At 36.6% G+C, this 27873-nt stretch overlaps 1 protein-coding gene across 1 annotated transcript; it reads left to right on the top strand.

Annotated features, from left to right (window-relative positions):
• Positions 1-192: 192 nt before the first annotated feature.
• Positions 193-27672, top strand: alcamb (activated leukocyte cell adhesion molecule b). Its single transcript, XM_063016795.1, has 15 exons — positions 193-315; positions 17409-17512; positions 18667-18883; positions 18974-19038; positions 19946-20033; positions 20111-20287; positions 20703-20827; positions 22020-22149; positions 22282-22394; positions 22498-22624; positions 23427-23542; positions 24058-24190; positions 25072-25101; positions 27036-27150; positions 27579-27672. The coding sequence occupies exons 1-15, from the start codon at positions 261-263 to the stop codon at positions 27670-27672; spliced, it is 1689 nt and encodes a 562-aa protein (XP_062872865.1). The 5' UTR covers positions 193-260.
• The last annotated feature ends 201 nt before the right edge of the window (positions 27673-27873 follow it).

Raw genomic sequence — 27873 nt, 5'->3', positions numbered from 1 at the left:
CAAGTAAAAATAGCGCTAGCAGAGAAGAGGGACGCGCTACAAGCTCGAGAAGACAATGCCCACCGAGGGGCGTGGCGCAGTGAATGTAGTGGGCGGGGCTTGAGTGCAGACGCACGCGGTAACGGCTGCACTGGTTTGAATTGGCTGCAGTGGTTGTGTGCACGCGGTGAGTGTAGTTTACACACATCTGTATTGTAGGATTTATCTACAAGCTTCCTGATCATTGTTCCAGACGAGACGCACTCACTTTATTTCCAAGGATGCATCTGGCTGCTTTCTCTGCCTGGGTCCTCATCATATCACTGCTGGAAACAGGTAAGCTCACTTAAAACCAGATGCAAATTGCCTTTGTACTTCAGCATCTGTTAGAAAAACTAGGATTTGAATGCAGTCGAATTCGAATAGTTTTATTAGTTTATGGTGGTTGGGGCTGATTTAGGATACAGTCTTATGAACAAGTTTAGAAACCAGTAGTGAAATTTCATGTTTTAATTATTTTCTGTGTGAAAATAAGTTCTTTACATGGACCAAACCTACATAAGCAATTTTCAGCAAATGTTGGTGCATTTGTTTTATTATTATTATTATGTGCTAAATTCTGCATATTGGGAAAAAAAATCTAACATAAAAACACTTCATGTGACATACTGTATATCTTACACAGAAGAGTTCTTTTTCTAATATGTGTACAAAATGTGTACACTGAAGAGTATGTTGGCTCTTTTTACCTTAAATTTAACAAAATGTGTAATCTAATCTGGGATGTCCAAACTTGTATTAATTAAAATGTTTAATTCCCTTAAATAATGCAGAATCTTACATTCTAATGTGATGGAAGTTGTGATTTATATTGTGAAATTCACACATACTGTGCAGAATGAATTAGTGATTCATTCAGTCATACGTGGCAGATTAAATAATCAAATGAATTCATCCCAAAAATAATTAAATCTTGCAGTTAAATTCACCCACTAAGAGCTTTTTTAAATGTTAAAATAACTCATCAGGTTAAAAATAGTTTCTTTTTTGTCTTTTTGAAAATGTTAAATTCTCTCATTCCATGTTGATTTACCCTAAAGCTTTATGCTTGTTCATTTTGGTGTAATATAACTTGCATCAACTTAATTACATTTTAAAGTGACTTATTTATTTTAAAGTGGTAAATTTACTCTTACTGTATAGAATTACAATATTGGTGTTAAATTCACTCATTAACTCAGTCAGTACAGTGCTACATAACGTGATACAGAGTTTTAACAAATTGCAGTGCACAATGAACTAAATATTTAACAAATGTGATACAGACTTCGCTTTTAATTCCTGCAGGTGGGACTTGTTAGTGGTTTTGTTTGTGTAAAAAGAAACCGATATTTAAAGGTTCATCATAGATAGTAAGATAGCTCAACTGAAAGGTTTTCAGGGCTGGTTAGAGGAGCAAACACAAACTCCCCACCTGCTGTAGCTGTAGAAATGATTTACTATGTAGTTTTTCAGCATCAAGTATTTGCTGACAACACTTGCTAGGTGTTTGTTGTGTGTGTGTGTTTGAAGGAGATTGTGAGATAGTGTGAAAGAGGGGGTTGGGGATGAAAAAGCATTGGTTTCTCATCCTCAGGCTTGAATGTGAATAGACTTTACCAAGTGAACTGTTCAAACCGGGAAGTCTTTTCTGGAGATCTTTGAGATATTTGGTAGTTTTAACACCTTGAAGCTACACAGTGTTTTATTAGTCATTTTAAGTATTATCAAGTATTAATGGTTTCCAGTTTTACAGAGTTCCAGCTCACAACTTCTGGCTCTGTACCTGGTATCATGAAGTAAATACTGAACTAAATGGCTGGATTGGTATCAGATTTGATTTATTATGTATTTTTCACTTAACCTACTGACATGGTCCATGCTGTGAAAATATAACCTTGACCGAAACATCTCATATTGTGAGGTAATGATATCAGTCGACACCCACAGCTTTGTTATCGGTATTGTAACAAAATTGAAAAAGAGGTTGGAACATCTTTCTTTTGTCCGCCTGGAGCTGGTTTGTTAATTTTGTTTAAACGTAGAGAGGAATAATACAATGTTAGTTGAGGGACCGGGAACAGAAGGCTTTATTATTCATTTTGACTGTGTGAATTGGAGTAAAACGTTTAGCTTGTCGAGTCACACAGGCTTTGAACAGCCTTGAACAAACAAGTCCTTTCTCTATTCTACCACAGATTGTAAAATGTCATTTTGGTATCCACTCTTCTTTAGACATCCTTCTCTTTAAGTCTCTGTGCATGATCGACTAAAGATGGACAATGGTCACAATCCACACCTTTGAATTTGTTAAAACTCTTTACAATTAACAATGATTTACATAGCACAAAACACCTGAGCAATGCATGACTTACTTTATTCAATTTGATTTTATGCAGGATTTTTTTTATATAGTTCATAAATATATAGTATTTTTGCCTTGGGAGCCTAGAAAAATGAATGTTCAAAAATAGTCATTTTTTTAGAAACCTAACAGGTGTGAGTTTGTTACTAGTCATTTTTTTAGCATTAACAACTCAACATTTTACACTGTCAACCACTTTGTAATAAAGCTTCTGTTTTTAGTAGTTAAGCTTTGCTGTCCCATAATTTGCCTATGTTACACCCACTGTATGTCACCACATTTGTTCTACTTTAGCTTCTGCAAAGTAAAAAGTAATACATACATTGTACACATGTTTTCAGGATAAATCATACATGGAAAGCAGTGTGGTTACCTGCCAGCATTCAATTACTCTTCATAGAATGAATCGGGCCAATGTACCAATTCCATAAATTTTTTGTTTGCCATAGTTTGTATAGGGAAAAAGAACATAAAACACACTAGCATAATCCTGTAACTTCTTATTAATACATCTTGTATACCATTATTTGTTTTATAATATGTAAAAATAATAATAACAGATTCCCAGTCGCGTTTGGACCAAAATCTATTGGTTCTGATTTTGGCAGATTCTGGTGTTCATTTATCCTGCTTAACAATTTTTCCCCGTTTAAAATAACATGTACCCAGAGTCTATCCCACCAACATAGCCGGTAACTTGAAGGAACTACCCACCAGTGCCGAATTACTCATATCTGGCAGGTGGACAGGTGCTAATGTCAAGCCCTGCATATTACTGTATCCAGTGTCAAAAAGATGGCAGGTCAGAAAGGTCTCAGCAGATGCCACAAGTCTTAAAGCTCAGCCATTGTTATTTTATGGTCTGTTCACTTGCTCAGGAAGATGTCAGTTTGATAACATTATCTAATGTTAGGTGATTGATAGGCTGTCTTGCGTGACGAACGTGAGCACAGTGTGTGACCTCAATGTCATTTGACTCCTCTGCCCACTCAAGGAGGTGTCCGGGTTCAGAGGTTTAAACTTTATCTCAGATTCGATCTGATAAATCAAGTAAAAATGGCAGAAAAAACTACAAATACGTTACAGTAACTGTAATCAATAGCAGCATCAACAATGGTTTTTGGTTTTTCTGTAACCATGTTTAAGGGCTTTATGTTTTCACTGCAGCATTTTCATAAAATATATTTTAAATATTACGCTTGTATTCTTTCAGTTTGGTGTGGATTCTGTTTAATCAATAAATAATCTGCACTGTTTCTTGTTCTCCCCATGCTTTGGTCCCAAATCATTAACGGTAACCAAATATAGCACAGGTACTTAAGTACAGTACAGGTCTTTTGGCAATGGAATCAACCACTAAATGTGGACATTTATTTTATCGAATGTAGCAAGCAAGCACTCTTCTGTCAAGGGTTTTCTATAAGATTGTATTTTTAGTGTCTGTGGAAATTTGTGCCCAATCAGTAATTTGTTAGGCCAGGCATTGATGTTTGATTATAAGGGCTGGCTTGAAAATGATGTTCCGGTCCTCTGTGCAGGCCACTGGAGTTCCTCCACACCAAACTCATCCGACCATGTCTTCTTTATGGACTCCTCTCTTTGTATGCAAGCAAACTGGAGCAAAGCATTTATTTGAGTCAACATTTAGCTTTTTGCCTGAGATGGTGTTTGAGTTAAGGGCGACACAGATGAATTTTTGTTCTCTTCTTCAACAACAATCCATTCATTTGTTCCTACATGTTCTAATTTTGTAGCGCAGCCTTAGAATTGATGTCTGAAGTAAGGAGTGGACGATTGTTCCTGATCATTAACAGTTCTCTTTTAATCTTATCTTCTCAGATTGTGGCTCTTGTCAGACCACATAGTGATTAGAGACAGTTGAAGTAGATACAGCAAAGTGGCCTGAATGGGGCATCTGTTTTTTGTTCTGTGTACTGGAGTGTACCCTGCCCAGCCCCCAAAGGACACACTAAAAGCAGCGTCACACCTGGTAGAACTTGTTGAGTTGGAGGGATTCTCCTTGTTTGTTTAGCTGATTTAAACCCCCCAATCCCTTTAAAAAGGCTTCCTATATAAGGACTTTCAAGTTGGTAACCATTCTTTTGCATCTGTTTAAAAAGCTTGGTACATTTGAGCTTATTTTCAATGGTACAAACTCATGGGTTACATGATTTTTTGACTATATTTTAATAGCAGGATAGCGGTATTGTCCTCCTAAATGACATTCAAGGGCTCATTGTTGTTTTTATTTTTTTTAATTGGTGACACAATCTTACAGACCCTCATTACCAAGCCCAGTGTACTTTCCTCTTGTGTTTTGTAATGTTGGTTTTAATCTGGACATGATTAGTTTTTACATTAATGCTCGTTTTTATCCTTTCCCTCCAAAAACCCTAAATTGTACATTCTAAGTCAATTCTAGGTTTAACTCCTTGTAAAAGTGAAACAATTACCATCAGCAAACAGATTGGGTTCATGAATTTAGATTTTTGAGTTTGTTGTATTAATAAAAATAGGTATTGGATTTGTAAATGTTATTGGGGCTTGACGATATATCGATACATTTGCCATGCCAGCCAAATTTTTACCTATACAGAACATTATTATGGTTTGTATTCACACTGAGCAAAAAAATACAACACAACTAACCTTATAAAAGTATAAAAGAAAAAAAAAATGCTGCTACTTTGATATAAAAGTACATATGTCGTGATCATATATCAGAATTTTGTCTATATTTCCCACCTCTATAGCTTATAAAAAACAAAGCCTATAATATGGCACTGACATCTATCTGAAGACCTTTCTCCTCAAGAGTACCTCTCCTCTAACAGTGCACCTTTCCATAACAACTACTTCATCTTTTATCAGCAAAAACAAAAGAACAATTGTTTCTGCATTAGAAAAGGAGGAGACACGCTTTTTCTGCTTTTTTTTACGACTAGCAGAAGGGCAGCTCTGTGTCCTCAGCACAGACGCCCTTGCCCTGCAGGAATGCCCCCCATTCAAATGCGCGTAAGGTACTCTCTAGAAGCTCCAGTGCTCCTGGAGGTCCACCCTTCTCCGGACAATAACTTAAGATGTCCCCCCTGCTTTTGTTATGCACCAACCCCCTAGAACTTGCCCGCACCCCTCCGGGCCACATTGTCTCTTGGGTTTGTCTTGACCGCTGCATGTATGATTGCATGTGAATTCTTTTCTCGAATAAAGCGCAGAGACAGAGAGGGCTTTATCTGTTCTGCGTCCTTTATTTCACACCCTGGCTGAAGAAAGGACCTTGGGCCATCTGAATGGCCACAGCTCACACAGCTGCAGGGTGCATTGATTTTAAAAAGCTTTAAAATAAAATTAGATCTATTTAGCATTTTTGGAGAAGTGAAGAGGTGGGGTGGGTGGATGCTGTAGTTATGTAGATTTATTCTTTTAGACTTACAGTAAATTGGTGTCGTCCATTAAACACCTGCTCTGTTACACCCAATTCGCTCTGCTGTGAATGTGTGGCCAGGGGGGAAAGGAGCTATTTCAATGTTCTTTGTCTTTCTAGCTTTTAGTAATGGCTTTATTTCGTTGTTTTCTTACAAAAGCTTAACCTGCAGTGACTCAGTGCAGACAAAAGAGCTACACTGTTTAAAGCCTATTGAGATTTTATAATCCTGCTTAGGGTGTGTCAGGATTTAGACAATTATTACTGTAAGTATTTTCTTATCCCTGTCATATTTGTTTTCAAAGGAAGTAATAGTTTATTTAAATCTGTTGTAACTCAGAGATTGTTCTAACCATTTAATTGCAGACTTCTATGATTTTGCACAGTGCAGAGCTGAACTGTAAGTCCTCTGGTGTTTAAAATGACTTTACAATCACAGATATTACTAAGGTCGGGATTATACTTGGGTATAAGCTTAAAAGGAAGATACCTTTTGGAGGGAAAAAGATTGGGAAGTAGCCTAGGATTGGGAAGTAGCCTAGCCTAGCCTAAGCCTAGGCTTATTTTTTGCCCTAAACCCCACTGAGATTATACGGGAGGTCATTAAACTAGTAGTTAATGCTCAGACGCCACAAATGTGTTTGAATTAAAGCAGTTTTGCAAAGATGAGTGGGTCTAAATTCCACCACAGCAACATGACCCAATAGTTCTGGCACAATCAGTTATTATGTTGGGGAAAAAAGGGGCAATTACCTTTTCACAACATTTCTACACACTGATTATATCAATTGTGTATCCTTCGAATATAATTTTTTGAAATATACATGTCAGTGGTACAGTTAGGCTAAAAACCTTACTTAAATTGAAAGCATATTAATTATTTACCATAATTTATGTTATATACCTGTTATCACCTGAATGATTAAGGAAGGTGGTTGTGCACATTGTTTTTGGCAATAACGTTTGTATGAGTATATTTTTAAAGAAGAACAAACACAGCTTCATGTCTTCTTTTTTGGCAAATTCAGCATTCTTAGCGTTTGACTAAACAGAATTCCTGTTGAACTGGTTTTAAAAGCACACACCAGCACACACACACTTTGTTTTAGTGAAGGCAAATGTTCAACTGACTCCCTGCACCACAACAGCTCACATACAGCACCAGTATTTAAGTCCTAGTTCCATTAGTGTGTTTTTGTAGATGTGGAGTTCGGACTGAGTTTCTTGTACTTTTACGTCTCTATAAAGAATCAATTAAAAATTTCAAAAAAATTTTGAAGGTAAAAGTGAAGCCATGTTGTTTAAGGTCGAGGAGAATAGGCTGCAGGTGGGGCATCTTTCATTGGAGGCAGCTTTGATGTGGCTTTGCTTTGAGTGAACAAGCCACCACAGGGTGCCCCCACTGTTCTGAACGGGCACACCTGTTCCAGGTGTGCGGTCTCATAGCTTAGCATTCTGAATGTTGCGCTCAGCCACTCCTGGCATTTTAGTTTTTGAGTTTCTACGAGATGGAAAGGAAGGGGGTCAAAGAACATTAATTAAATACAGTGTTGTAAGACTGTGAGCTAAACAGTATTGCCAACTAGGCCAGGTTGAATAAAAGAATAGAACTGTTTATAAAATGCAAAGTGTAAATGAAATTCTCTTAGAGTCATTTAAGTTTTTGATTAAGTGCAGGTTTTAGGCTGAAGGACATTAATGTCCTAGCATGGATTATATATGCTGCAGGCAGAATCCCCGGTGCAGGACAGGGCAGAGCAGTTCAAGGTGCATGAGGCAAGCTAGGACCTGCATGACCCCTTAGGCATCAGATTCTGGACAGACCTTAAACCACAAAGGAATGTGAAATGAATCCCCTGCATGCATGTTTAAATATCTTGCTCGCTTGACCTACCTATATGATTTGTTATGAAGAACAATTTAGGGAAGTTAAAGGAAACAAGTGTGACGATAAACTATGATAAAGAAATCAGAGAACAGTTTAATTATTATCATTATATTACAAAGGTATAAATTAAGTGTTTAATCACTCATGCCTAATGGCAAGTTAGCAGCCATTCCATCTTCTGCATGTTTTTGGGAGGTGTGCTTGGAGGAAACCTACACAGAAATGCCAGACTCCTCAGGAAAGTGATAAAAGGCAGGATTTGAACCATGTTCCATGGAACACTGGTGCTGTACAACACCCACACACCCTGCTGCTAAGAATGTAACACTGTTTTAAAGCCATTTTTCAAGGCTAATTATCTTACTCAAATAATTCAGTTCTATACACAAAAAAAGCACATTTAAAAGAGCTAAAATTATTACTGACAAATATTATTCTATGAAGCATATTATTATTAGTCATAAGCTAAATGCTTCTACTAGATGACGCTACGAAATAACAGTAGCTTTCTTAGCTAAACAAGCTTTGTGAGGCTACATTGCTTTAGCGGCTTTAAATGTCATTAGCAGAACTTTGCTGTCAATCCAAAACTCAAAATGTGGTAAAAAGGTGGTAAACAAGTAAAAAAGAAGTCCAAAGTAATATAATGCAACTTCTTATTTAGCTAAAGGCTAGCAGGCTAGCAAAATGCATTCTTAATTTTCTGTTTCACAAATAACAGTATGCAGTTTTAGGACTTACATACCAAATATAAGTTAGTGTATGGAAGTGATATACTGAAACTGCAGAACTTATTATACAGATATTACAAATATTTAACAAATAATATATGGATATTATGGTTATTATCTATTCTGCACAGCGATCAACATGTGCTGCAGCTCTAGCTAACTAGATGTAAATATTGGCACAGTCTAGTCTATCATAGTTTATTCATTCAGACTGCTGGTCTGCAGTCATATCAGAAGTCCCTGCAAGCTCAGAAAGGCCTGATGACTCAAAAAAGGTGAGCCGACCTTCCTGATAATCGGCCTTTCTTCCCACCGTGTGTCCTGCACGCAAATACTGATGGTGTGAAATTCAAATGTGTTCAGCCTGCAATAACAAAACGATAAAATAACCACACCTAACCTGATGCACTTACTACTTACTATTGCATTTGCATGCACATCAATAATCTGATTGTTATCAATATCTGGCGGATATTTAATGTAATTATAATCGGTTATTTAATAATTTAGGTAGTTGAGTAAAAAGCATAATTTATTATTTGATCATAAACCAGTTTCTTAAAGATGTATTAAATACATTATTTAAAATGAATTGTATTTTTCCAATTTTACATCAGTTTGGGGAAGGGCCTTTTCTGTTGCAGCATGATTGTGTACATGTGTCATATGTGAAGTATGTCAATAAATCATCTGTAGTAAACACGGTGTAAACATTGTATTGGTGGCTGGTGGGTTGTGATTTAGGATGCAGCCGCCTTCTGGAAAAACAGTCACCATGAAGACAAAAACATTAATTTATTAATTTTTACTAGCTGTTTCATCCTGGACAGGGTTGAAAACAATAGAAATACATGCTGGACACATTCAAACATTTACTCAGTCACACAAAGTAGCCAATTCACCTACTGACTGTTAGTTTGAGGTAGGAGGAAACCCCAGGGTGGCAGAGGAACACCCACATAATTATGAGGAGAACAGTGAGAACATGCTAAATTGGGGCTGGGATGTACTTGTCAGTGTCCCCTCAGTGCCAGTGCCAAGCCTGAATAAAAATAAAAGGGTTGTGTCAAGAAAGGCATCCGGCATAAAGACAAAAATCTGCTGTGGTGACCCCTAAATATATAGTAGCAGATGAGATAAAATATTTATTTTTACCTGGTAATCAGATATCATTGGATTTTCTGCAGCCATATCAGACCTTCTGTGCCTGTTGAAAACTGTCCCATTTAGTCACCAGCTTGGTTGTATTTAGTTAATGGCTCTCATTCTTTGGTTTCTAATGGACACACGTTAATGGAACACATTGCTAAATTTTTATTGCGTTCATGAGCCCTGGGAGGCCTTTTCCATCAAATCCATAATTCAGAACTTAATGGATGTGATTCCGGAGTGCACTTACCCCTTTAACCTGCAAAATGGCGCTTGTTTTGCGGAAGCGTAGGCCTGACACTGTTTCGCTGTCTTAGTTTATGGCATTTTCTAAGAGCCTTAATAGCTCTTGTCTAGTAGCATGAAAAAAGGGAGATGAACAGTAATGTGGCTCAAAATCAGTGTGTCTATTGGCTAATCAGTGTGTCTATCAGAGTGTCTATTGGCTCTAAAAATGGTGGAAGTGCATAATGATTGTCTTCACTGGAAGATCAGCATAGTCGACTGGCTTCTCTGAATGGTTAGGATTGTCTTGTGTTGAAAGTAGTTCTTTCCTCCTAATGATTAAGCACAATTTAGTAACTGGAAAATGTTCATCTGTTTGAACAATAAATAAAGTAAATAAAAGTGGAATAAAAGCTTTATGTGATTTTAATGAGTGATTAAATCAGTTAAGCGCCGTGTGTGGATGAGCGTAATAAAGCTGAAATTTTATCAATTTAAACATAATGTATAGCTACAGTACAGCAAGGGAAACTAGTTCCTACACCCTAAATCTATTATAATGAATGGTATTTAGGAAGTGCTATGGGTTTCGAGTGGGTTTCAAGGATTCAAAGGGTTTGATATTAAATTTTTTTGCAATTGGCTGAGGTATTAAAGCTGTGTCCAATACTCACAGACATAGATGAGTGAAGGATGAGCCTACTGTTTAAACAAAGCACCTGTTTCCAAAGGAAGTCTAAAAATGGCGACAGCATGTAGGCTATTTGTTTACTTCACCTGGCACTCAGTCGTCGGCTCCGAGAAACCAGAACCACACACTCAACCAACCCCCCCATCCACCATCCCGCTTCTCTTTTGTGTGTTCATCTGGTGTTTGCTTCTCTAATGTAGGTGTTATTGCTTGCTTTGTTTGCTGACTGGGATTAGACTGAGAGGAGGTCTTTCCAGGACATCTTCCTATTGCGCACATGGAAGAGAAAAGGCTTTTAATTGTACATAATACATAGTGTTTTCTTAGCAGTAAAAACAGTCAGGCTAATGTTCATTTTAGTCTGTATAGTCTGCTTTTAGTTTTTATCCAATTGTTTTAATTGATCAGTTTTATCAAAGACAATTTCATAGAAATGCAGAGAAATTCCTAATCTACGGCCATTCTACAGGATGGCGTGTATGAATAGCTTCTTATCTTGATAAACCACAATAAAATTTTAGCCTTAGACTACTTTTTATCCTGAGCTGTGTGTTTTGCAAATGTCTTGTGACCAACAATCAATGATGCACCTTAATTTTATACATGGAAGAGAAACACTATTACTTATACACAATAGATTCCACTGCATGGCAGTAAAAACAGTCAGACTGATGCTCATGTATAAAAGTGCTTTTAGTTTTTATTTGCATATTCAATTTCAGATATTATGATTGATCAGTTTCATCTGAGATCATTTCAGGCCGTCGATCTACAGGATGTGTCTGATTAGCCACACTTTTTTTTAAGCTTCAGCCTTGAGCTTCTGTCCTGTGTTTAATCTAGTTTTAACTCCAACAATCTACAATCAATGATGCATCCCAATTCTGTACATGATTAATATTTTGTTGACTAGTGCGTGGCATAAGCCCTACTTGCCCTCATAACTGTCATATAGTTAATGGCTGCTTTCTGCTATTGTTTGTAAAGATGCAGGATATATTGTCCTGGGGTCGATAATGGGCAACATATTGACTGATCATGTTAGAAAAGCCACCCAGAATCAGAAGCATTCAAGATCAGTTGCAACTTCAAGATCGATGCAGAAGTCACTAATACGTTTATACAACATTTAGGTTTAACTTCAGTGACCTGTTATTGGACCTGTTATTATTTTGTTAACGTCAGTAGCGGTAATACCACAAATACTTACCTGCAAACGATCAACAGCTCCGTGCGGATGGCAACAGTACTATAAAAAAAATAAAGGTGTGAACACCGGAGGAAATGGCTTTAAACAGCCACATATAGCTGATTTATCTCAAAATCTAAACTAGCAACACACAGGTTGTCATTACCTCCTTTGTTGTGTGGAATTTTTTCAAACACACACACTGAAACTGCAATCTTAAAACAAGTCCGTTCAGGTCAGAAGTCTTTAGCGGGAGTCTCTGCTGAGGAAATATGACAGGCATGTTGAGGACAAATTGTTTTCTTTGAGTTTGGACACAGGCAGTCGTGCATGATTGATATCTGTCCCCGTTAACTTTTTAAATAAATTAATTGTAGAATTTGCTTTAGATGAAATACTATACATAAATACACTATATGGACAAATGTATTGGGACACCCTTTCTAATTATTTATTTTAGGTTTTACACAATAATGCACAACAATTGCTAAAAGGTGTAATATATGAATATAGCAAATAAGGACATTATTCTTCCAGCTTTGCAGAAACAGTTTAGGGAAGGCTCTTTCCTGTTCCAGCATGACTGTGCACTTGTGTTCTATTAAGACATGAAGAAAAGCTCGGTTTGAAGAAAGCTTTTCCTTATTGAACAGCTTTGGAATATACTAGAACATTAACTGAGGCCAACATCAGTGCCCAGTCATACAAATGCTCTTTTAACAAGGCAGCACAAATTCCCACATACCTACTTCAAAGTTGTGTGATTAGGCTTTTTAGAAAAGTGGTGGGTATACCTGTAAAGATTACATATGTGATTCTATTTGATGGCAAACAAGTTCATGGTCAGGTGTCCAAATACTTTTTGCTATATAGTGTAGTATAGGTTACATTTATACCACATGGATTATAAGGTTATTTATGGTGCTCGGACTGACTAATTAAATGTCAAGCGGCACTCAAGGCATCTGTTGTTTTACTTACTTTGTAGCTCAATGAATGACTTAATAACGAGTCCCAACTTGCCTTGTACCAAAAGACTGAGCTAAATCAAATACAGCTTTAAAACACTATTCATGTCATGTCACTATACTGTTTACTGTGCTTTTGTAAGTCCTTTTTTGTTCTGGCCATCTTGTACACTTGCTCAGTGGTCATCATCTTCCTCTGTGAGATTTTCAGCAGTTTTCTCCCTCTTTCTTCAGTATCCAGGCTTCACATCCATAGGCTTTCATCAATCGAAAATAGTATTATTATCAATGTAAGACCTGTGTTGTGAGTTTGTAGTCTGAGTATGAGGTCAGTATGAAGAAAAATCTTTATCATTATAGTTAGCTGAGCAAATTCTGATCTGCTTATTTTTGCGCAATAGAAATAAAATTCTGTATGAACTGTAACACCGTAACAATATACTGTAAACTACAGTACAATATTACAATATTATTCTGATATCACAGATGATTTGATCATATTCATGATATGATGGTAACTCTAACAGCTCTAACAGGTCAGTACATTCTGTAGTCTGTGGTCTTACAGCATTTAGTCTACAGTTCACGAGTTTTTTGTATGTAGTTCTGTACAAGCTGTTTGTGTGTTTGTGTCTTATGAGAGAAATCTTTCACGAGTGTGAAGTTGGGCAATAGCTGTGTGTAGCACCATTAATCAGATTGTTGGAGATGGGTAAAGTTGTGTTACCTGTTTAACCAGGTACATGTCTTCAAATGCAAAGTGATTTAGGAAGTATTAGCAAGACAAAAGAAAATACACACACACACACACACACAAATGATTTATATAGCATAATTATTGAATTGTTTAATTTACGTAATATTTTCTGTGACATTTGTGCTAATAAGCGTCAATTAAATCAGTCAAAACTTTTGTCAAGCCCTACTAAAGGCACTCATTGTTTTCTTACTTTGTAGCTCCGTAAATGACATAATAACACAAGGACATAATAAGTTCTTGATATGCCCTTGAACAGTCAAACCATTGCTTCAAAGTTTGAAATGTGGTTTATTTCATACACCTGTTAGTAATGAGTGTGGCTGAAACATTCAAACTTTTAAAGGGGTGCCCACATACTTTTGGCCATTTGGTGTATGAGCTTAGTGTAAGACTTTATAAATAAACACAACTGGTATGTCAGTGGAATTACTAGTGGATCATGTGGTACTTGGAAATGTAAGGCATTTTGTGACAGGTTTAGACTGTAAAATGTAAAAAGCTGTGGACTGAAGGAAGTGATATTTTATAATTAAAAGTTTGTAATATTTGACACCTATATCAGCACTGACACCTTTTAATAGTATTAACACAATGCCTGCAATTATTATTGGTATTATCATTGTTGTTATAAGTAGTAGTAGTTGTAATAGTAGTACCATGTAATGACAATAGCTTGCTTTATGTTCCCTGACATGAAAGGTATCCTATTCATATTTGGACAAATGCTTTTAATGGCTATTATGGTAAGTCACAATAGGTAGATGCGTTTGTGAGGTTTTTTATGTAACTGAAATATAGGACTACAAAGAGATGATAGCAGTTTGTGCAGATCTCAAATGGCAGTTTTGTATTATGTAAACGTATTTCAAAACCATGACGAGGCCAAACCACCTTATGGTCTGTATGGACCTCAGGAGCACAGTCATGCTGGAACAGGAACGGGTCTTGCTGTCACAAATCTAGAAGCATATGATTTATTTTCTATAATTAGGGTTTTTTCACCTGTTTGCAGTAAGTGTGGCTGAAACGGAGTGAAATCATTATTGAGCAGAGGTGTCCACATACTTTCGACCATAGTTACTAATAAAGTGGTGGAGTTTCGTGAGCCAGCTTAGAATATGTCAGCAATTCTAATGATAAAAGTTAATAGTTTTATCTTTTGGATATCTTTTTTTGTGCAAATACATATATAAAACCCAGATGGATGTAAATGTATTTGCAAAACTCTTTTCTCATATTTTAGATTTTACTTTGTTAATTCATGTGTAGCCTTGTGTTACATGTTTGCTGCTGTAACAGTTAAATTTTACATTTATTTTTATCACAGTATAAAATTGTGTAACATTTAATAAATCATCTTTATAAAATATTTATGGCTGTTGTGCTGATCAACAAAGAAAATGGTCAGATGCAACAATTACTTTAAAAAAAAAACAGAGTTACTATTGTCTATTCCTCTAGGGATATACTGTATAAACATCAGGTATCTGTACTATTGGGGAATACTCTGGGGATATACTGTATAAACATCAGGTATCTGTACTATTGGGGAATACTCTGGGGATATACTGTATAAACATCAGGTATCTGTACTTCTAAATCACTGCCACACCCACATCTGTTTACACCAATTAACCATGAAAAACTCTGGATGGCAGCACTTTTCTCTGAGAGCGTGGCTGATGTCAGTGCTGCGATGGTCAGCGTACAGTAGAACCCGTGATCCAGACCAGGAGATTCATTTTTCCCAGTGTTAAAGCTCAGTACTCTATGACCTCATTCTTATGTGGTAGGACCAGGCTAGCTGAGGCAAGGGTGTGGTCTGGTTGGCAGAGCAACCTTTATTTGCATATTCATGTATATCCTGGGTGTCGTGCTCTCATTGCAAATGTAAGAGCAGCTATTCTGCTCACAAGTTTTAGAAGGTTGCTTTTGCATTAGAAACATTAACACTGATTTTATTAAATACATTTTATATAGTTTTATATTTACATTTATGGGTTTAAATGTGGGTGACCGCTGTATAACACACCATGTGGCCTTTTCTTTGTGAACCTTTGACAAGAAGTTTTTAGTATTTATTTTTATAGCTGATGTGGCTTGGCTTGGATGTTCTTAATATTGGCAGCTATTTGCCATATACACATAAATGTCTTCTTCTCTGGGAGAATGAACCATTTATTGTGGGAGGTTACATTTCTTATAAGGATAGAGAAAAGAGCTGTCTTCTAAAGCAACTATTTTAGTCCCTGTATGCACACAACCCATAGAAACTAATCGTATCTGATCCTTATTTACTTTACCAGAGAATCATGTTTTTTAGCTGCAACATTGATGTCTTGTTTATGTGAATTTGAATGTTTATGTGCATTCCATTCGGCTTCAGGGCTGATTTGCATATTCAAAATCCTTGACTGCTTTGCCTGGCAGCTGGACCAAGGCCTTCTTCCTGATCTACCAGGATTCAAATAAAAAGGGATGGATTAAACCTTAAAGCTAGTTTGCCTGCTAATATTCATGTGTTCAATATTCATGTTTTAAATTCAACCCCAGGCAAAAATTATGTATTAACACACTTATAGGATGTTCACTCATCTTTTTTCACTTTGTATTTGGGATGTTAACGATTCAGTGGCGATTCACAAACTCCACAGACGACGCTTGATTTGAACTGAGAGGGAGCTTGTGAGAGATTAGACTCTATATTTAAGACTCACCCACTATCAGTGCTCATGTGTCAGCTTGGTATTCGGACATTTATAGAGCATGTGTTGCCATTTTTATCCAAACAGAAAAACTTGTATTTATATGATTCATGTATTTATATGATTTAAATCATGAACAGCATGTCAGTATAAAGTCTGAACACATGTTGAACTCTGCACGTGTGGATCTCTGTGTAATTGTATTATTATTTATATAGTTTTTTTTATTCTTGTCCCAATATAAAGGTAACACTCTGCCTATAATCTTATCACAATAACTACATGTCAAGAAGAGCTTCGATATACCAACTGCATCTTTATTATGATCTATTATTATGAGCTATTTATTACCAGCTCAGACTAAGTAAATACAGTTATTGGTATGTATGTAGGTATGTAAGTGAAAATAAATATGGACCCCCTCAATTTTATGGAACATTTTATGGAATTACCTTATTATTTGCATTTCTTAAACAAATTCCAGCACAAGCCCAAATAAACAAATCAGTCTGCGGTTAAAATTGAGCGCTTACAGGTCTTAACAAACTGGATGTGGCTCCAACACGAGGGCAGTTGAAAAAGTACAAAATAATCATAAACTATTTTAAAGATGAAATCCAGCAACTGTGTCTAAAATTTGGTGCAAGGTTAAACAAAATAGAACGGAAACAGGAGTCAGTGTTTTGGATAAATGAAATTAGATTTACTGTAGTTTGATGCCGTTTTAATGAAACATACAAAGGCTGCCCAAAGAAAACAAACAAAATCTACTTCGTAATTATAAGTTTGCAGATCAGGACCAGATGAGGTGCTAATCATCACCCTAACAGTCAATGCACAGGTGTCCAATGAAATTTTGAACATTTTTCTCCCTCCAGCAAATAGAAAATAGTTTTGGATATGAAGTTATTTTAGGATGATAATGGATGATAATGCAGAACAAAGAGTGTTAATTATTTTCATTAGTAAAATCTACGCATTAAATAATTAATGCTATCATAAAAGTCTGAAGAGGAACAACAAAGTACTAACTGTGTTTTTTCTTGGTGATTTCATGAATTAAATGTTCGAGTGACTTGATCTAAAAAAAAACATATATATTTAAGGATATCTGTGATTTGCCAGGAAGTAAATGTAGTAATTCCATTATTTTTGCCAGGGGTTTTATTTATTCATATAGATCATTTAAATGCTTATGTGTATTATAAACTTCATTTACTTCTCTGGCAGCCATCAACCAACCAGTTGTCACTGTTCCTGACAGTAAAACTCCTCTTTATTGTTTTTTGTTCCAGTGAGTGGACTAAGAACTATTGTCGGTCAGTATGGTGAAACCATTGAGGTACCATGTTACAAAGAGATCAAGACAGAGGACATCAAGATGACAAAATGGAAATTTGTAAGTATAGTCCACTTATTAAGTCTCTAATACAGTGTGTTGTATAACATAAAGCAAAGATTAAGAAAGGCCCATAAATGTTTGGGAGAGGTGTGTGCATGGACAAATACCTGGACGCTTTTGAGTATAGCAGCATTAGTTTGTACACTGGGTCAATATTGGCCAGTGCTTGCAATTTTCGTTTAAACTTTATGTACCAATTATTGTAAGCAGAAAGCTAAGCTATTTGTTCATTTCCTGTCACACAGGCCATACATATGCATACATTTCAGTAATAGTATGCCTAAAGTACAAAGTGTGGGCTGAACCCTCATATGTTGGAGGCTGCAAATGGCCCACAAACCACAAATTGACGACCACTTAGCTAAGTGATGTATGATAGAGAAAAATGATTCATCGTTAGCCTATAAGTAAAGTGTTTCTTGTAAAATAATAAAGTGGTCCAAAAATAAATCTCTGTATGCACAGAGATTGCTTTGGATATCCTGAATCTTTGGATGATGTTGTGCACTGTAGATGGTGAAAAAAAGGCAAAATGTATAACTGGTTAGGAAGCCTTAACCCAGGGCTAGAACTAACACTGAAGCTCCTTTTATACCGAAGCAGGATGGCACCACTTGTTTAAGATGCTGTTATTTTCCCAGAGTTCTTTGATTACATGACACCTCACCTTGGTGCAATGCACATGTAAACAGTAAAGCCAGTATTACACAATTTTAAAGGTATTGTCAGCAGCTGACTTTATTTTTGGGCCCCAAATTGTACCTGTTCAGTCATGTAAGGTAGGTTAGTTAGCAGAAAAATATAACACAAACCTTCTCTACCATTTTTCTACAAAAAGAGCTGTGGTATATACGGGTAGCATGATATTAAATTACACATAATGTGTTGTAATAGAGAATTTTGGCTTCATTGTAACTCCTGTACTGCAGGCATGTTTCATTCTACATTTGACTGATGTATCACATTCCTAACAATGCATAATAAGAAGGCAGCATCACATCATCATGAGTTAGCTAAATAATTTAAATAATCAAGTTTGTGAGAATGTTAGCCATCACCTTAATGAACTCATACAGTTAGCTTGCTGATCACATTTTACCTATGTGTGCATTTGCTACTTAATTTAACAAAAGCCCAATTCTGTTTCTCAGACCAATGCAAGCGGAAGCAGTGGTGACCTTCTGAAAAAAGCAGGGTCTCCGAATGTCACATTCATCCCCAACTCCGAGTACGACGGCAGAATCAACCTGACAAAAGACCTCAGCCTGCAGATTACAAAAGTTAAACTGGCAGATCAGAAACTCTTCACCTGTATGGTGGTCACAGACCAGGATTTAGTTGAGTATCCAGTTCAAGTGACAGTTCAGAGTAAGTATAATGAAACATGAGTCTTAGAATAAAGTAAAACATGTACATGTGAAAGGAGGTACAATAACAATTAATGTTTTTCTCCTGCAGAGGCTCCTTCTGCACCCGTCATCACAAATCAAGCCAAGGTGTTGGAAATCGGCAAGCTAACACTGGTATGTCTTAGTTTCTGGATTTTTTCCCCCGTCCTTTATGATACTTTGTTAAAATATTGTACAGATGTGATCTGTAATATTAAAAACCATACAGTAAAGTATATGACCAAATGTATGTGGATCAAGAGCCTATGTTAAACAAATCCTATATGCACGTCAAACAGTGAACACCAGAACAAAATTCTACTATACAAACGGCTACAGGGAAATCTTTACCTCATCCATGCACTTCTTTCCAAAAAACCTGTTTACATAAAATTAATTATATAAAATAAATGTTATGCTTCTAATTTTGTGGAAATAAGACCTGAGGATAAAGGACTGTGTCCCAGTGCACAAAGTGCTCATTATTATGTAGGGTATAATTTGAGGAATGATGCACCCCATTCTGTGTACATAAACTTACTGGCATCCAGGTTATTGTTGCCTTTTTTTACTAAAAGATTTTTACCCACCCACATACCCAGAGAGCATAGGCGAGTATCCAATACTGGCCAGAAATGGCTATGGCATTATCGGGGCTTGTAGCGTTCAGAATGTTTTCTCTGGTGTCCTCATAAGTGCTGCTCTAACTTCCTGATAATCTGTTTTGTTAAACCCTGGGTGGGTCACAAGCCAAAAAAAATGGGTCACAGAGAAACATAATAATAATTTAATAAACACATTTTAACAGGCTAATAAACACAAAATTAACTTTTACACAAACACCACTTGTGGAGGCTTTACGTTCCATCTTGTAAACCACAGTAGGACCAAACTGCCACCATTTTTATTAATTAAGTATCTTTCGTTTTGTGTATTGATGCATTGTTTTGTCTGGGTCGCTTGAAAAAAAGTTTGATAAACCCTGTTTTAGACTACATACATTTGAAGATCTCTTTGTCAATTCTGCTTGTAATTTTTACAGCTGGCAGAGTGTTCTACAAAAGATGCCAACCCAGCAGCCAACATCACATGGTTCAAGGACAATGTTACACTTGAATCTGATGGGACAGGTATGAAACGCCTCAAAGTTTAAATAATAAAAAAAAAGAAGAAAAATATCTAAACATATGGCACTTTGTGATTTCAGTGGTCAAGATCACAACAAATGAGCAGACGGACAAAGAGACCAGTCTGCTGTCTACATCGTCCAAGCTCGAGTACGCAGCTGTGAAGGGTGACATGAATGCAAAGTTCACTTGTGCGGTACAACATAAGAGTCTCGCCTCAGACCTTGTGTCCGCTCCTATGACCTTCGTCATCCACTGTAAGTCTTTCTCCTGGGGGTTGAATCATGATTGATATAATAAAAGTAGCTTTATGATAAACAAACACATGATTTTTGGAGATATTTTAGATCATTTCCATTTTTTTAAACAAAAGATGGCTTATGGGAATTTACTGACTGGTCGAAGTTCATCTGAAGACATTGAGCTTGGCTATTGATGTTTGAATGGCGCATTGTTGGGTGCCTCAAGGCATCATTATGAGCAAACTGGTCCTGGTGCTGGGCTCAATAGCTCTCCTCACCCCGGCAAAACCTTTGCACTCGAGAGTAAGAGCCTCTCAGTCACCCGTTATGACCATCTGTGAAGTAGCCTCGTCTGTTCAGCTCTAATCCCAAACTTCTTCAGGCGTCCATTAGAGCTAATCCCTCTGTTACACCCCTCTCATCCATACAGATCCAGCTGAGCACGTCAGCCTTCAGGTCATGCCTACAGGTCCAATCAAGGAGGGAGACAACGTGACATTGAAATGTAAAGCTGATGGGAACCCTCCTCCATCTAGCTTTAACTTTTACATCAAGGTGAGTGTAGCACCCCCCCCCCCCCCCCCTTTTGGATTTTTTCATTCTGTTTTTTTCCTTCTAAATTTAGTTTGGTTCATAGGGCATGGGAATGTGATGTCACACCATGGCTGGCTGCCACATTCTCACCATCACTATTCCTGATATTGATTAAACTTTTATGTATCACCATTCTAAACTTCATGTCTAGTGTGACATAAGCAACATAAGCATGTATTTTAGGGCAACCATCCTAGTTTTATTTAGGCATGGAAACAGCACTGAGAGTGGACCGACAAGTGCACCGCCCAGTGACGAGGCTGTTTCGGCCATCCAACCTCAGACTGTAGCCAATTATGTCTGTGCAGACGCCAGTCTGGCCGTTAGCATTGCTGAGGTTCGAACCCCAAATATCAGCTGTAGTTGGTCAGCGTACTTTGTGCCATCCAAGCATCCACATACACACTGGAGTGTTGGATGTTAAAAACCAAAAGAACCCCCAAGTAATTACACAATCAGTAATCAATGTAGATGAGCTTTAGTAAAAAGCATTTTTTCAACAAAGAATATCTTCATTTTCCGCCTCTTCTACAGATGTGAAAAATACATATTGAGTTTCTTTGGAGATGGACTCAGAGCCATGCAGTAGTTTTCAGTGTCCAGTAAGGATTGTTAACAGATAAATGGTTGCCACCCACTCCTATGAAATAGAACCAAATTTTCTCTGGTGCATCATTTGTTAAAGAGTTGTATCAGACATGGCTACACAAGATTTTTAACCCACACAGGATAACCTGTAGTAGTAATAATGGTGTTACCAGACTCCTCAAACAAACCAGTGTTGAATCATTTTAGCTTGATATACCGTTCACATCATGTGCTTGCAGTAACGTCGGAGTTATTTTTTTTTTTACGTGTTTAGTCTTTAATTTATTTATTATGCATTTAATCATGTTGATATTTGACATTAACATGATAAAAAGATGTGACAACTAATTCTAAGTCTAGATTTAAAGGTTTCCTGTTAATAACCATTGATGGCCATTTTCAGGCATCTGCAGCCACTGGAAATCTAATCCTCTACAAGCTTAGATAATATCTGCATACAATTTGTTGCCACAAACATTTTATTTTGGTTATAATTTGTATAGATCAGAGTAAATGTCATTTTAATATGCTTAAATAAAGCCTCTATTTGTTCCCAAATGTGTAGGGGAAAAAAGAGAAGGTGGAGTCGGACACTTACACACTTCCCAAAGTCACCCGGAGCAACAGTGGAGAGTATAAGTGCTCTCTGGTGGACAACGATGCAATGGCAGCTTCTGTCGATATCACTGTTATGTGTAAGTCCTTTGCTGTCTGTTCACATGAGAAAATTAAATAATGATGTTTTTGTCTGAATGTTACTTAATAGTACTTAGTAATTGTTTATTTTCTCATAGTTACAGAAATATTTGTTCTTTGTTTTACTGTAGATCTGGATTTCGCCAACGTCACAACAGGAAAAGTTGTTAAACGTTTATCTGAGAGCTTTGAGCCAACACTAGAGCTCAGTGCATCCGGAAAGGTCCAAGTCTCCTGGTCAAAGGTAATATAAAGAACATAATATATTATATACATCTTTTTTTAGTATTGTTCATGGTTTTGAAGGGGTTATTTTGAAATGACTAATAACCAACATTTTGTCTTAGAACAAGACCAAACTGACCAGCCAGCCCAAGTTTGACAAGCTAAAATACTCTGACTCTGGAGTGTACAAATATGAGGCTACCATGGATGGACTGGTGAAAAGTGCTTCATTTGAACTGGCCGTCCAAGGTAAGGGACATCAGCCTCTATGTTGTTGCAAAACAGCCTTTCTTTGACGGACTGAAACCTGCTTTACAAGCTTCATGCTTTTTCTCTTTAAGTTAGTCCTTCAGGTCTTTTACTCTCTAATTATTGGCAATTTTACCAAAGACACAAGATTACTTTGAGAGAAACACAAACAGCTTTAAAGGTGTTTCCTCTGTCCCCACCATGTTGATCATCCATGTCCCGCAAAACACACGTCTTCACCCGTAGTAAACGTCCAAGTTTTTTTAAAGATTAATTCAATCAGTATATTTCAACACACTGATGAGCAAACTCATTAGGACCAAAACAGCTCTGACCTGAGACATGAACTCCACAAGACATTATATCTAGTACCAGGACATTACCAGCTGTTCACCACACTTTAACCTCATCACAATGGCTCTTCAGTTGGTCCGTACCAGAATCCATAACCTTTATGTTTTCTGGCATCAACGAGCCTTGGCTACACAACAGCCTGTTGGCTTGTCCCTCCTTGGACCTCTGTCCTCAGTTTTGGAATCTCCAAAAAGCTCTTTATAGGTTGTCTGTATATTTTTTGCCCTTCTAGTGCACTTAAACCAGTTGTTTAGCTGTAATGATTTGGCCTTTATTAAAGTCACTCAGGTATTTATGCTGCTCATATCTGCTGCATTCAACTCATGTCACATGACTTTTTATTTACACTTTTTATTGTCTGGGCTCATCTCGTAAAGGCTTAGTTGTTGTATTACCCTTTCATTAATTTGTAGACTTGTGCAACTGACCATGTTTGCTGTACTTTCAGGTGCCCCCGTGATCACTAAGCTGACCAAGCAACGTAGTGATAATGGAAAAGTCCTGATCTGTGAGGCTGAAGGTTTACCCAAACCTGCTGTGCAATGGAGCATCAACGGCACTAATGTAAGCATGAACGCGCTAATACTGCTATGCAAACACTCTGCCATCTGCTGCCACACTAAACCTCTGTACCAGGGCCCAAAAACAGTACACAAACATACATTTTAATTATGCACTCATTGTCCACTTTAATAGAAATGCTTGTACACCTGTTGCTTATGCATGTTACTATACACATACACATAGCATGTCTTTAAAATTCCTTTCTGTTTTTAATGCCTCACTGTTGTTAAATAGGTGGTTCGGATGCATTTTATGTCAGTCTTACACACCCTCAAAGTTTCTCATACCACATTTCAGCACAATAATAGTGTTTAGCTCCTTTACACTATAGTAACAGCACCGGAACACAGTAATATAAGACAGTCGTCACATATTGGTTTGAATTATCGGCTAAATATTAAATCTATACATCATTCCGGTGCAGATTATATTTTTCAATAGCAAGATCTACCGATACAGACATGATTCTGACTATCCTGCATTCTGATTTAATACACAATTCTTTATAATTACAGGCTTCTGAGATTGAGTTCACCGAAGGAAAGATCATATACAAACTTAACATCATTCCAACTGTCAATCTCACAGTCGACTGCACAGTTTTCAATGATCTGGGCCAGGACGTAATGAGCATTGATGTGTCGACCAGTAAGTACAGTCCTCCATCTTCATAGCTTCCGCATCCTTCAAATCCTCTGCATTCTCTCACTGGGTTTGTTTCTAAAGCAGCTCTGTAATTGTCCTGGGTTGAAAAAACAGAACCAGCACACAGTAAATGAGGAGATTCTTACAATAAGCCAAAAACAGAACGTTTAGTAAACACTGTTCTTTACAGTAGCACGTATCTTTAATAATTCAACCAGGACAATTTGAGCTTCCTTTATTCTTCCCATTTCTTTTCATTTCATGGTTTGTTCGGGACGCTGGAGTCTTTTCTGCCCTCTGTCTTTAATCACATGCTGTCCCCTAAAAAAATCCAATTTTTTAGCAGTAGCTCCCTCTGCCAGGAAAAAATTACAAACTGCAAAGCTACAAGCCTGCAGTTAGTAAAATGTAGTGATCAAGCTGCCCTGAATGATCGTGGCACTGGTTCAAAAATTCCTGACAGGGGAAATAGCATTTAGCATTTAGACACTCATGCAAAAGTTTACGCACCCTTGGTCTTAAAAAAAATGTTAACATTGAGTGAAAATTTGTGATTTTAACTTGCTGAATTTAACACATTGAAGGCGAAAAGGCTTAAAATGTGGCATATATAACTGTTTAAACACCACAATTTTGTGTTTTATTTTATAATATTAAATTAAACAAATATAAATTGTACAGTTTTATGTTGGAAGACTGTGTTAAATTATTTTTACTCGGAAAATGAACCAAACAAAAAGTAAAAGTACATTTTAATCAGGGGCGTAGAAACTTTTGCATTTACTTTGTACTGATTTTGGTGATTTCTAGTGGGTTAGATATGAGCAAAAGCCTTTTAAACTAAAAAATACACTCAAATGGTTTGATCTCGTGTCTGATTTCAGTATCTGACGATGTGACAATGGACAAGAGGGGTGAGTGAATGAAGACATTTTATAATAACTAAACTACTGTTTGAATTGACCTCTAATAAGTTATTTTAAATTAAAATAGACTATTGAACACAACAACATTAAAAAAAATCATGTTTTTGTTGCATATAACTTTAAACATATGAATGTAAAATATATTATGCTAGACTAAAACCTGAATTTGTGAATCATTAGAGGTTTGTGTTGGCAGTTCAGGGGTTAATAAAAGACTGAACATGTCGGTCTAACAACATAAAAACTAAACATACAAATTTAACCATTTATTGTGACCTTGTAGGTAAAATTTCATGCAGTCTTTGTTAAATCTATATGGTAGTTTAAGTGTTTAAGTGTATTTGTTGGATTTCAAATACCAAAACCACAGGCATTAGTATAGAGTTGCCAACACCATTTGTGGCTACATCAGCCTCCACTCCTCTGGAAAGGCTTTCAGATGGGAGAAGAATCATGTGGGAGATTAATCAGATGAGAAAATAATCTTGTGCCCTTTCAGTTAAAGAGGCGTTTATAAGTGAACACACTGCTGTTGGATCAGAGGGCCTGACAATCAACTGATGTTGCAATTCATCCAAAAATTGTTTAGTTGGCTTAAGGTCAGGGCTTTCTGCAGGCCACTGGAGTGTCCACACACCAAACACATCAAACCATGTCTTTGTAGACTCTGCATTGTACAAAGAAAACAGCCATGAGCAAAAAAGCTCCAAAGCTGAACGTGCTCTGTAAATGCAGCAAGAAGTTTCTTTTAGATGGCTTAAAGTTTAGTTGCTTAATAGCTTGGAAATCATTAAAAAACATGGAAGATAATACATTTATTAATATACATATAATACACATGGAAAAGAATAATTTTCCGCAATGTCCCTTCGGGGATCAATAAAGTAATCAATCAGTCAATCAAATCAATTTCATGTCATTATATTTGTAAACTGTTAAAAGAAACATGCTTAAAGAAATTCATTATCAGTGTGTAGTCTTCTAATCATCTCAGTGTTCTTGACACAGATCATTAAGGGTAAAAAGGTCCAGCTGACAACAAAAAAACTTTTTCTAGACTAATAACCAAGTTTCATAAACTTTCGTAGAACCTAAATATGTGAGTCCTGTATTTTTGATATTGATTGACGTTGTGTAAAAAGAGTACAATTTGTGTAGATTTCAAAAAAGTGTCCCACTTACAGTTTATTTCTTTCCATTATCCACCCAAATTTAAAACCAGTCATACGTTGGGTCTCATTTGGAATGTAAAGACCTTTAAGAGAGGACACCAATCTTTCCAGCATCCTGACACAACCAGTTTCTAACATTCATTTCTATTATTTATTGCTTGATTAACCACGAGTTGGACTGCTTTGTGCATAACATGTTTACTTTGTTAATATTGTATTTATATACACTCTATAAGGTACACATAACAGGTATGTACATTCTTTTGATATTTCATGAGCTACATCTACCATATAGATCAATTGGATATTTTTTGTGGATTACTGTACAATACAATATATAAAATTACTATACAATTACTGTCTGTAGCTCATCTGTTGCTCTGAACACTGGCAACTCGCTTGTCTCTATTTATGAATTTTAAAGGACCCCTACTACACCTCCACTAAGCAGATGTAATTCGGGTGGTGAACAATTCGCAGCATGTCAGTGACACAAGCCTGTTTATAACAATGTAGTGTGTGTTGTGCAGTGTTGTTACAGTCAGTAATTGTATACCCACAGCGTGTATCTAAATGATAGGTGTAGCTTATAAAATAAAAATAATCAATGAATGTACTAACATCATAGGTGTACCTAATAAAGTGCTCGATGAAGGATTATTTGTTTTAGCTTTTGTATTACAGTCGCTGTCATCCCACAGTGGTTCAGTTTTTTACTGATTGTACCGTTCTATACATTCTATTAAACAGAGCAGGCAGAGGAGTCTGGTAATTCGACGCAAGTGGCAGTGGGGGTCGTCTTAGGTCTTCTGTTAGCTGCTCTGCTTGTCGGTCTGGCCTACTGGATCTACATGAAAAGAACCAGGTAATGTATTTAATACCAACTAATATTAACTAAAAAGGAATTTTAATGCTCTGTAAATCTTACTAAGCCAAGAAATTAAAAAAATTTTAATTTGATGTTTGATGTGAACATCAGTTAAAGCTCTTGACCCATGTCTGTAAGATTTTATGCATTGCTTTGCCACAAGATAATTAGCTGATTGAATAGTTACAACTTAGCCAGGAGAGTGCATTTCTGTAGTGATGAAATCATATTAATAATGTTTTTGTGATTATGGTTAGATAAAATCAATGTTAAAAATGAAAAATATATATAAAATATTACTTTAAACGACATAAGCAATACATGCAGGATCCTAAACTACACCATACATGTTTGACAGTATGTACACACCTGACCATGAGTCAAACCTTGTGTACAAGATAATCACAAGTGTGTCCACAATGTAGGGAAGGCAGCTGGAGGACAGAAGAGAAAGAGAACGGAACTCTGGAAGAAAGCAAAAAACTGGAGGAAACTCAGAGTCAGAAAGCTGACGTGTAAAGCCAAAGGATTCTCACAGGATACGAAGGTATGTGTATCTCTGAGGATTTTTTTATGTATTATATAATTTGTATTATATAATCAACTGTTACTGTGGGATTTGAAGCAATTTGACTTTGCACTAAATGTGGGATCACAGATCTAAAAACATACCATATTATTGGAAGAGGGCTGTAATTTTTCATATTTATATGTATATTT

This window comes from Trichomycterus rosablanca, chromosome 20 (assembly GCF_030014385.1).
Source record: "Trichomycterus rosablanca isolate fTriRos1 chromosome 20, fTriRos1.hap1, whole genome shotgun sequence".
NCBI lineage: Eukaryota > Metazoa > Chordata > Actinopteri > Siluriformes > Trichomycteridae > Trichomycterus > Trichomycterus rosablanca.
Note: the sequence above shows the minus strand (reverse complement) of the source record. Positions and strands in the feature narration are given on the sequence as shown.

Bases quoted from the DNA above. Each gene is read 5' to 3' on its own strand.
- alcamb (XM_063016795.1), top strand. From the start codon at position 261: ATGCATCTGGCTGCTTTCTCTGCCTGGGTCCTCATCATATCACTGCTG. The intron at 20,288-20,702 runs GTAAGTCTTTCT...TCATCCATACAG, and splicing joins TATGACCTTCGTCATCCACT to ATCCAGCTGAGCACGTCAGC. The intron at 24,191-25,071 runs GTAAGTACAGTC...GTCTGATTTCAG, and splicing joins GAGCATTGATGTGTCGACCA to TATCTGACGATGTGACAATG.